General features: G+C 30.7%; 2 protein-coding genes across 3 annotated transcripts in view; both read right to left on the bottom strand.

The window, feature by feature from the left end:
* LOC110101992 overlaps positions 1 to 12,019 on the bottom strand; it is a 60,687-nt gene that overhangs the window by 22,187 nt on the left and 26,481 nt on the right. The window lies entirely within an intron of this gene.
* LOC110102076 (protein REDUCED WALL ACETYLATION 3-like) overlaps positions 10,384 to 12,019 on the bottom strand; it is a 4,737-nt gene continuing 3,101 nt past the window's right edge. The window contains exons 4-10 of the mRNA XM_020830255.2: positions 11,702 to 11,851; positions 11,346 to 11,601; positions 11,137 to 11,258; positions 10,908 to 10,994; positions 10,735 to 10,823; positions 10,581 to 10,643; positions 10,384 to 10,478 (exon numbers count right to left, since the gene is read on the bottom strand). Of these exons, the coding sequence (XP_020685914.1) occupies positions 10,418 to 10,478; positions 10,581 to 10,643; positions 10,735 to 10,823; positions 10,908 to 10,994; positions 11,137 to 11,258; positions 11,346 to 11,601; positions 11,702 to 11,851 (828 nt within the window). The 3' untranslated portion in view covers positions 10,384 to 10,417. The remainder of the gene's footprint in view (positions 10,479 to 10,580; positions 10,644 to 10,734; positions 10,824 to 10,907; positions 10,995 to 11,136; positions 11,259 to 11,345; positions 11,602 to 11,701; positions 11,852 to 12,019) is intronic.

Genomic DNA, 12,019 nt, shown 5'->3' with positions numbered 1-12,019 from the left:
GCTTCCTCAATTGATCTCTTGTCACTCTTGGTCCCCACGCCAAAACTACTATCATAGACAACTCTCATCTCTTCCTCTCTTTCACCTATTCTCACTCTCTTCCCCATTTTCTTTCTCTGTAACACTTAAAAACATGAAAAATTAAAGATTGAAATTAAAAAAAAAAAGTAAATATATATCTCATTTTTCACACATCCCATTATCAAAATTACTTTTATAATATTATATATTTAACTAAGATCATTTTGATATATAAATAATATAATTACATTAATTTATAAAATTAGTTTATCTATCAAATAAGTTTTCCTAAAGTTTCATTTAATATTACAGCATCTTATTGTACTGTAGCAACACCTATCGTCCACTTTAACCGGCATGCAATGACTGTTTTGGAATTAGTGCAAAATGGATGCATGCAATGAGATTTAGTTATCTAACTTGTATAATTACTATACATGTATATATAAACCTCAAGCTCTAACCAGGAAAATGCCATTCCTCTATTTTCTTTCCCCATGAGCTGGTGGAGACCGAAACAAAGGCTTGTTGGGAGCAGACCGAAAGAAGGAAAGAAAAGAAATAAGAAAAAGAAGAAGAAATAATAAGAGAACAAGAAACAAGGATGAAGGAGATGAAAATATAGGTGTTAAGGGTAAGAATCCAATTTTTCGCAATATTCCAACAAATAATGATTACTCAGACTGAAAAATAATAATAATAATAATAATAAAGCAAGTAATATAATACTAACAATTGCCTATACTATTGCATTTAAATGATTTGACACTCAACCATATTTCATTTTCTTGCAAACAGCCGAGTTTTTCATTTCTAATTACATTTTTTTACATGTTTAATTAATAAAATATTAAAACTCTATTGCACTAATCAAGTTATATTTATGAACACAATAATGTTACATTAATTCATATATTCAGCATAAAATTTATATTATATTCTTGTAGGTTTGAATTTTATACTAAAATTATTCATCCCATTAAACATGTAGCTCAATAGATATTATTACTGTGGTTTTCAAACAAGAGAAAGGAGCAATTAGAGCCACATGCAGGTGACCAATTTTCTCCTGTACAATAGCTTTTTAAATGTACAGTTCTGGATTTGTGTAGCAAGAATCTGTTGTGGAGTCATGGTTGATCTTCAAAATATTATGAGAACCATAGAAATGAACAGACTGCTATATTGATGGTTGGTCATGCAAAAATAGCACCAAGCAATAAAAGCAAAGTCCACAACAATCCATGTGCTGCAAACAGTCTCTAGCCTAGCCACATCAACCAACCAAATATTGCCGCCAAAAATCGGAGAAAAAGCCAACTCAGACAACAAGCGATAAAGGGTCAAGGTAATGATCGGAATGACGAGCTTCCCGCAAGGAACGTATAATTACATTGGGGTGAAAAAATGCTCCATGTAAAATGTCAGAGCAAGCAACACACAAAACAATACAATTGGCAACATGATTTTCATATTAATGATAATGATGAATGTATTAACATATTGCAATATATAATGTATACTTGTGATGATTTAGACAAATTAATTTTTTATTTACATAATCATAATTGATAAGAGGCAAAAGACATGTTGTAGGAAATATGTTTTTCTAGATTGTCAGACTCTATTATGCCTCAAGATTGATTGGAGGGGGGTCAAAATTGGGAGTTATAAAAATTGGTATCATAACAAAGTTTGAATTATAAATTATAATAGAAGCATAATTGGAATTAGAAATAAATCTAGGAATGAGATTGAGTCTGATGCTATAGAGCTACAGGTTTATTTTCTTGGGGTAGATAATTTAGTCACATTTAGAAGTGGCTTATGCCTCACATCATAATCATATAATATATTGAATCAAATAAGTAAATTTATGTATTTATGGATAACTATGCCAGAATAATAGTTGATTAGTCATCCTGGCCAGCAAAAGAAACAAATAGGCAAATTAAAAACAGATCGAATAGAAGTGGAGGTCAAAATATAATAAATGAAAAGACCAAACCCAAAAAACTACATGATATTATGCATCTGATTTTTCTAGCGGTTGACAAATTGATATCGATTTAAAAATATTCTTCAAGTAAGGTCAAGATCTAATTTTGGTTATAAGTTAGATAAGCACTTAAAGATATTTCAGTCTTTAAACCAACCAGCATTCAAAGGAGAAAGTGATTCATCTGTTACTAAAGAATAGTTATTTAACACAGTAAAAATTTTGGATGATATGATTTTCCCTGGCAATAAAAGAGTCATATTGGCAACATTTGTGTTAGACGGAGAAGCTAAGAGATTGTGGCAGGCACAACATCGTGAAAAGTTTAGGAGGATGCTTTTATTAATGATTGATTGGGATAATTTTGTGAAGATGTTCAAAGACTAGTTTATTCCACCATTAGCTAGACTAAAATTATAGGATAAATTCTTCAACCGGACTCAAGGATCAAAAATAATAGTGCAATATGAGGCAGAATTCACATTTCTATCCAAATATGCTCCTCATTATGTCAACACTCAGGAAGAAAGGCATCACAATTTTTTTAGAAGCCTCAGAGATCAGTTGAGAATAACACCTTCTGCTATCAGTGAATTTTGACTTTCAATGGAAAGAGCTTGAAAAATAGAAAATGAGCTGAATTCTTCATAGCAGAATTCGGAGCAACAATCTAGCAAGAAAAGGCATTTCAATAAAGGAGATAATTTCAAGAATAAGAAGTTCAAATTTGATAGCAAACAGAAAAAGATTCTGTTTAAGAAGCCAGTATGTAAGTAGTTTGCAAAGAGATATTTTGAGCAGTATCTTGTTGGCTCTGGCAAGTATTTCAGGTATAGAGAAATTAAACACTATAAAATAGATTGCCCTTTAAAGAAGAACAAAAGCAAGCCGCAAGAGTAGACGGACAAGTTCAGCAAAGAAATATTTTAAAAGGTAACAAGTCAGAAAAATCTCAGTTTTAGTGAAAGTCGTCAGTGCAACAAGTAAAAGGAGAGACTTCGAATAATAAAAACAATCAACCAATGAAAGCAAGAGTTTTTACTATCACATGATTCACATCTCAAGAGGCTGAGGAATTAAAAGATGTGGTTAGAGGTATGCTTTTGATCTCCAATCAATTTGATACAATTTAGTTGATTCAGATCTTTCACTTTCATTTATTTCTAAAAGTTTGCTTCTAGTTTATCATTTCATATTATATTCTTTATACATTTATTATGTGCTATGATGCATTGTGGAGAAAGTTTGCATGCAAAACAGAAAATGTGTTGTTGACATTGAGATTCAAGCTAAAAATTTATTAATAGAACAGGTTGTAATAACCATAACAACTTCTGACGTTCTTCTGAGAATAGACTGGTTAATTGAACAGTTCACTACAATTCAATATTGGTAAATAAAAGTTGAATTGAATTATCTAACAAAAACCCATTTTACTTTTCTTGTAATAAGACTATGATGTCTTCCCTAATCAATAAGATTAATAAATGGATAAGAAGTGTTCAACTGGTGTTTTAATGAAAATTGAAGCATTAAATAAAGATTTCACGAATTAAAGAATATTTTAATTGTAGCAGAATTTTTTGATGCATTTTGGAGGAGTTATTTGGATTGATACCTAAAAGTGAAGTTGAATTTGGGATTGAATTACAGACCCAAAACATCAACAATATTCAAATCTCCTTAAAGAATGGCTCTTATTGAATTACAATAATTGAAATGTTGGTTGCACGAATTGATGAGATTCATTAGACCAAACAATTTATCTTAGCAGGCACTTATGCTTTTCATTAGGAAGAAAAATGAATAAATGAGAATGTGCATCGGTTATAAAATAAATAAATAAAATGGCAATCAAGAACAAATATCGATTGTCAAGAATCAATGATTTGCTTGGTTAGTTAGAAGTTCCAATAGTATTCCCTAAAGTTCATTTGAGAACAAGACATCATCAAGTCAGAGTTAAAGATGTAGATATAACAAAGATATCTTTTAAAATTAGGTATGGTCATTATGAGTTTCTAGTGATGATATTTGGGTCAACAAATGCTTCTAAATTTTTACGAATTTGATGAATCAGATATTCAAGCCATATATTGACTAGTTTATAATTATATTTATTTAGATATATTCATATATTTTAAAACTGATGAAGATCAAGTTTGAATATTTGGGAATATTATTGCACCTGTTAAGGAATAAACAAATGTATGCAAATTTTTCAAAATATGAATTTTGGATGATGAGTGTTGCATTTCTAGGGCATATTCTCAGTTCTGAACGAATCTCACTGGACCTCATAAGATGAAAGCAATATTGAAATGACTACACAAAAGAATGTTATAAAGGTTTGTTATTTTTTTAAGGTTAGTTGGATACTATAGAAGATTCGTCAAAGTATTTTCACAAATAGTTATACCATTATTGAAACTAATGTGAAAAGATGTTACGTTTGAATAGACAGAATAACGTATAAAAAATATCCAAAATTAAAAAAGCATCTGACAACTGCAACAATGTTAGATATACCATAAAAAATAGAAAGATTTTAAATTATAATGATGCATCTTTGAAAGGATTATATTATGTTTTAATGCAAAATAAAAAAGTAATTTTTATGCATCAAGGCAGTTGAAACCACATAAGAGAAATTATGCAACACATGATCTAAAATTACTCGTGATATTTTCTTTGAAGATACACTATTTATTTTTAGTAAAATATAAAACATTTATTGATCATCTGAATTTAAAATACATCTTCAAATAAAAGCAGTTAAAATTGAGGTGGACAAGATAGTTTGAATTAATTAAAAACTATGATATGGATATACAATATTGTCCTTAAAAAAAAAGAACAAATATTACCGATGATTCATTAAGTTGAAAGTCCACAAATATTGCAAGCTAGATGCTTACCTGATTAAGGAAATAGAAGCCTTACAATTACAGATCAAAAGATTTCATAACACAGGATTTCGCTTTAGATGATTGTTAAGCCGACATTAGTAGACATATTAAAAAAAAAAATCTAAGAAAGGAATCAATGAATACCTAGAGAGAAAAGGATCAAAATAGTCCCTCAACTTTTTCCGAGGGACCAAAATGGTCTCCAACTCTTTTGAGGGGCCAATTTGATCCCTCGGCTCTTTAAAATGTGACTTTTTTGTCCTAACATTCAATGTTAGAGTTAATGGTGTTAAATGTAAAGGTATTTTGAGCATTTTTTAATTAATCATTTATTAAATATAATTTTTCTAAAAAAATTTATCAAATGTATTTAAATTAAAAATTTATTAACAATTTTAGTTTTATTTCAAAAAAATTTAGTCATAATTTATATTGTCGTTACACCATCAGCATCTACAGCATCAACATTTGAAAATGATCTCCAATTCAATTGGACACACATTTGAAATTTGACTTTCATTTCTCTCAACAATATTGACATCTCCTCTCTCGATAATAGATAATCGGGATCAACACCCGACTCTCGACATCCTAATATTAATCATTTTAAGCACAAATTCTAGTTAAAAGACTTATTTTTTCTAAATTATTTTTAATATTATACTTATTATATTTTTATAAATTATTTTTAAAATATAAACTATAATATCGTGTCCAACACGTGTCTGTGTCATATATTTTCAATAATTGGCGCGTCTCGTGTCTGCGTCGTGTTGTATCCGTGTCACTATGTTCGTGTTTGTGCATCATAGTTGGTCCCTCACAAAGCGTTGAGGAACCATTTTGATCATTTTCTCAATATCTAAAATTAGTTAAGCAAGTCAATTCAACAAAGAGATAGGAAATCACTATTGAAGAAAAAATATCATTAAGAATAAGCTTTTGAGGTAGAAGATTTTGTAAAAAGTTCATCACTCAGGATATACTCTTCATCCAAAAAGTCAAAAAATGTACAATGATTTCAAATTAGTATTTTGGTGGCCAGGCATGAAGAAAGATGCTGCTAAGAATGTATCCAAGTGTGAAACATGTTAGATAGTGAAGCCTGAACATTAGAGACTAAGTAGACTATTGCAGTCATTACCAATCCCACAATGAAAGAGGAAAGAAATTACAATAGATTTATATGGGATTTCACAATTTGAGTCATGATTGCATTTGTCTAATAATTGACAGATTGACCAAATCCACTAACTTTTTGCCTATTAAACAAATAGATTTAGTTGAGAAATTAGCAAGATTATCTATGAAAAAGATTTTCATATTATATGACACATCAAAAATGATTTTATCTAACAGAAATGGCAGATCCACTTCTAAGTTGATGAGAGGTATTCATGAGGTTTGGGTACAAAGTTAAATCTCAGTATAGTATTCAATCCACAAACTTTTGGTTAATCAGAAACGACTATTCAAGCATTAGAAGATATGCTAAGATAACGCATTTTGGATTTTGATGGTAGCTAGGAGAATTCCATTCTAATGCTGCAGCATGCTTATAACAACAATTACAAATCCAATATTAAAATAGAACCATATTAAGCATTGTATGGCAGGGAGGGTAAAACTATATTAAGCTGGGTTGAAGTGAAAGAAAGATAATTGATGGATCTAGAGTTAATAGATGACGCTATAGAAAAAATTAAATTAAATAAAGATGAACTGAAAGTCACACATGATCATTAATATAAATATTATAAACCAACACAAAGAATGGTAGAGTTTGAAATTGGCGATTTCATATTTATGAAAGTCAGGACCTAGAAAAGGATAAATATATTTAGGCAAGGAGATAAACTGAATCCCAAATATATAGTAGCATTTGAAATCATTGAGAAGATTGAAAAAATTGCCTACACTATCATTGCTAACTAATACATTTGATATACATGATATGTTTCATAAGTCAATGTTGAGAAAATAGCTTACAAATGCACATCAGAGAATATCACATGATGAAATTGAGGAAAGAAAAATCTAACTTACATAAAAGAACTAGAAAGAATTAAGGAATTTGATGTTAAAAAGTTCAGAAACAAGCACATTCTTTATGATGTGTAGTGAAGTCACAGACTAGAAAAAGAAGCAACTAGAAAAAAAAAATGAGACAAAAAATTTGGCATCTATTTGAATGATGGTTAAGGAAAAGAATTTTAATAATGAAATTCTTATAAGGGGAGGAAGATTATAATACTAAAAAATATGAAAAAAAAATAATCAGATTAAAATTTACTCTTAACAAAAAAATTAACCCAATTTTCACGCAACATGAAAATTATCAAAATTATTTTTATTAAATTAAATATTTCATTACGATTTGATATATAGATGTATATATAAAAACTGAAATTATATTAGTTTATATAATAAGTTTATCTCTTAAATTAATTTTCCCAAAATTTCATTTAATGTTGTTCTAGCTTCCATTTATTGTACTGTGGCATATATATATATATATATATATATATATATATACCTGAACCCTAATTAAGCAGATACCATTTTTTGTTTCCTTTTCCAATTAGTTGCTAGAGGCAGAATCAAGGGCTTGCTAAGAGCAGGCGGTAGGAAGGAAAGAAGGGAAGTAAGCAGACGATGAGAATAAGAAAAGGGGAGGACGAGAGAACGAGCTAGGCTTTAGGCTAACAATTCAATTTTTTGCAATATTTCTAATGAATCTAGTTTAGATTTGGGTTGGTAGATTTTCAGAATTGAATGAGGAGAAATCCATTCAAGGTATAAATATCATTCCAAAGATAGATTTAATTAGTTATTGAATTAGGAATTTGAATCGATTCGAGAAAATTGTCATTTTTAGATAGTTTACGAATAACTGAACAATAAGGAAATCTGTTCTCGGGGAGCATCATTTAATTGCAAGGAGATACTCAATTTCTAATATAAAAGAAAAATTATCCATACGTCTACTGTGTGTAAATTCTTTTAAATTTAATTGAATTGTTGTGTGTACATTTTTATAATTTCTTCATATTGAGCATACTAACATCAAATGTTATCAAAAAAATTCAATCAATTTTGTATAATCACATGTTTAAAGGAAAGTTCATGATATTTTTATTTAACTCAAACTATAACACCATTTAAGAAAATACATATCTAAGTATTTAAATGATGAATTCTTCATATTATGCTTTACTTCTGATACATATTAATACAGAAAAGTAATCTATTATGTTTATGAAAATGGGATTAAAAAAATAAAGAAAGTGAATGAAATGTCAAGTCATATGGACTATATTGACCGACTATACTGACCTAAGTATGGAGAGAGAAAAGTTTTTATGAGTTTTTTTTTTTTAAGTTTTTATATAAAGTGGCTCGTAAGGATGCTAAGAAAGCAATATGCGATGCAAAGACATTAGCTTTTAGTGATTTATATAATAGATTAGATACTAAAGAGGGAGAAAGATATATGTATAAGTTAGCCAAACAAAGAGATAGAAGTAGTAAGGATTTAGTTCAAGTGAAGTGTATTAAGGATGAAGATCAAAAATTACTTTTCTTAGAAGATGATATTCAACAAAGGTGGATGAGATATTTTGCTAAACTTTTTAATGAAGATTGTGAAAATAAGATTGATTATACTGACCTTAGCACCCTAAATGAAAATAAAGATTTATGTTTTTATTGGCGTATTAGTAAAATTGAAGTTAGAGAGGCTTTAAAGAAAATGAAGGGTGGAAAACCTGTTGGACCTGATGATATTCCAATAAATGTGTGGAAATGCTTAGGAGATGAAGGAATTTCATGGCTTACTAAACTTTTTAATACTATTTTGAAGACTAAGAAGATGCCAAAAGAGTGGAGAATGAGTGTGTTAATTCCTATTTTTAAGAATAAAGGAATGCACAAGATTGTGCGAATTATAGAGGTATTAAGTTAATGTGTCATACTTTAAAACTATGGAGCGAGTTATGGAGCATAGGTTACGGCGTGATACTAATGTTTCTCAAAATCAATTTGGATTCATGCCGGGTAGGTCGACTATGGAAGCCATACATTTATTAAGAGGTTTGATGGAGAAATATAGAGAAAATAAGGAGGATCTACATATGATATTTATTGATTTAGAAAAAGCATATGATAAAGTTCCAAGAGAAGTGCTATGGAGAGTTCTTGAAAAGAAAGGAGTCAATAATGCTTATATTCAAATCATTAAAGATATGTATGCAGGAGCTATTACTTGTGTTCAAACACAAGGTGGATTGACCAAGTATTTCCCTATTTCGGTTGGGTTACATCAAGGATCAGCCTTAAGCCCATATCTTTTTGCTTTAGTCATGGATGTTCTCACTAGACATTTGCAAGAGGATGTACCTTGGTGTATGCTTTTTGCTGATGATATTCTTCTTGTTGATAAGACTAGAGAGGGAGTTGAAGGTAAACTTGAATTATGGAGGTCAACCTTAGAGTCTAAAGGTTTTCGCTTGAGTAGATCTAAAACGGAATATATGGAGTGTAAGTTTAGTAGTAATAGACCTAGTGAGGGGATTGTGACTTTGGACGATCAAGTCATTAATAAGAGTACACGTTTTAGATATCTTGGATCAATTGTTCAAAGTGATGGTGAAATAGATGGGGATATTATCAACAGAATTCAAGTTGGATGGTTGAAGTGGAGGAATGCATCGGGCTTGTTATGTGATAGAAATGTACCCCTCAAACTTAAGGGAAAATTCTATAAGATGGTAGTGAGGCCTGCAATGCTTTATGGTGCCGAATGTTGGCCATTAAAAGAGAAGCATAATACTAAGTTAAGTGTGACAGAGATGAGGATGCTCAGGTGGATGAGTGGCTTTACCCTTAGAGATAAGATACGAAATGAGCATATACGTGAAAAGGTTGGAGTAGCTCCAATAGAAGATAAGATTAGAGAAAGTCGCCTTAGATGGTTTGGTCACATAAAAAGGCGGCCTTCCGACGACCCAGTTAAGAGAGTAGAGGTATTAGATTTGACTTATATTAAGAAAGGTAGGGGTAGACCTAAAAAGACTTGGTTAGAAAATATTAGGAATGACCTTTCTTTATTAGATTTAAACGAGAATTTGACTTTTAATAGGACACAATGGAGAAAAAGGATTCATATAGCCGACCCCACGTAGTGAGATAAAGGCTTGATGTTGTTGTTGTTGTATGAAGAATAGTGTTGTATATGAAAATTTTAAATTGCATTAATTTTAAAATAAATGATCAAATCAGTTCTAACACAATTTATATCAGAATAGAAGACAAAAATTATTCCTAAAGAAAACCAAACTCATATATTCATTGTTTGCTTATAACCAAAAAATGATACGATGACTCAGTTGTTTATTTTATTAGAGAAAACACGTTAGTTAAAGAAGCTATTTGATTAGAATTAGATAAAAAGAAAAAAAAAACATTTTATAAATGTCAAACTCCATTCTCACCGAAGCCAAATATGGATCTGAGAGATATATGTCTCAAGCGTGATCTTGCCAAGCCACCTAAGCAGTAGAAATAAAATAATGAAACAAGGATGATTGCATATTGATATAAAATGAAAACTCAAGAAAAATGGCAATAATTGTCCAGAAGATTTGGCTTACGCAAAAAGAGTCAAGGAATAATTTCGCAACTGCTGGGTTGCATTTCGCAAGCAAATATAAACACTAAAAAACATAATAAAAGGAGGTATTAGTTGAGAAACAGTACCAATTTGAATTAAAGGGACATTTTTTCTTGAATAAACTCTGTACTTACGTGATTGGGATCCATGACGTATAGGGATGATACTTATTGTAACTAACTTTATCTAGTTTGTAAATGTACTCGTACCACAAAAAACCAACCTAACAAAATAGGATTCATTAGTCATGTACTTAATTATAAAAAGATAGAGACTTGATCTTAACAAAGTGAATCGTAGGGCCTACCATCAAACTAACTGCAATTATACATGTTTTAATTGAGAACCTGAGTTTGGCTTCAGCTTCTTCAACTTTTTCCATCCATCTTTCAACCTGATATGGAAGAGGATTGAAATACCTAAGAAACCTCACATAATCACAAATCCAACGCTCCAAGAAAGAAACAGTGGGATAGTAAATAGCTTGGAATGGGAACATAATAAATCAATCAACAAATGATGCTAAAAAAACTCACATTTGGATGGTAGTAAGCATATATCATTCCTATGATCCAGATGTAGCGATCAAGTCCGGATCTGAAATGCCACTCATGCAAAAGAGGGAGGTTCGCCTTAGAAGGCTCTGGATCTTTATACCCTGCAACCGGAAAGCACAACTGTCACTTGTGTGAGATTATCAAAAACAAAAGAGGGCTCTGTAGTATGTAGGATCTGAGAAACCAACCTAAAAAGAAGGTGAAGGGGCTCCAAAGAAGATAAAAAACCCCAGGAACTTCCCAAATCAAGAACACCACCAAAAAACAGGACATGATCTTCACAGCCATCACTGACCCAATCTCATTGTATTTGTTGAAGATACCAAGCGTCACGTATACCATGACTGTGAAGAGCGTATGCATTGGGCAGATATAATATAGCATGTAATCATTGTTGAGGACGATGCAACAAAATATCACAAAGAAATTTAGACGCCACATCATCTGCATTTCATTTATTAAAATTGTCGACAATAACATAAGTAAAACAGCGTATATGCAAGAACATAAATATTACAACATGAAGGTTAACAATCATAGGTACCTGAGCAAATCGTGCAAGACTAAAATCCTTCCTTATATAATAGTAAGAGAAGTTCCCGAATCCAGTCATCCAGACATAGGCAGCAATGAACACACGTATTGCGTTGTATATCTCCGTGGCAGCAAAATAGTGGTACATCAAAAATAAGACCTTGCAAAGGAGGAGGAAATGATATCAAAGATTGGAAATATTGTCAGACACGACGACCTTTGATTGACCAATTAAAGAATTATGACCGGTATTGATGATCATGTCAAAGATGAATTTTCATTTTTTTTCTAAGAAAAATTCATGCTCATGGTAGTGCAGTAAAAAAAC

This window comes from Dendrobium catenatum, unplaced genomic scaffold, assembly GCF_001605985.2.
Source record: "Dendrobium catenatum unplaced genomic scaffold, ASM160598v2 fragScaff_scaffold_414, whole genome shotgun sequence".
Classification (NCBI taxonomy): domain Eukaryota; kingdom Viridiplantae; phylum Streptophyta; class Magnoliopsida; order Asparagales; family Orchidaceae; genus Dendrobium; species Dendrobium catenatum.
Note: the sequence above shows the minus strand (reverse complement) of the source record. Positions and strands in the feature narration are given on the sequence as shown.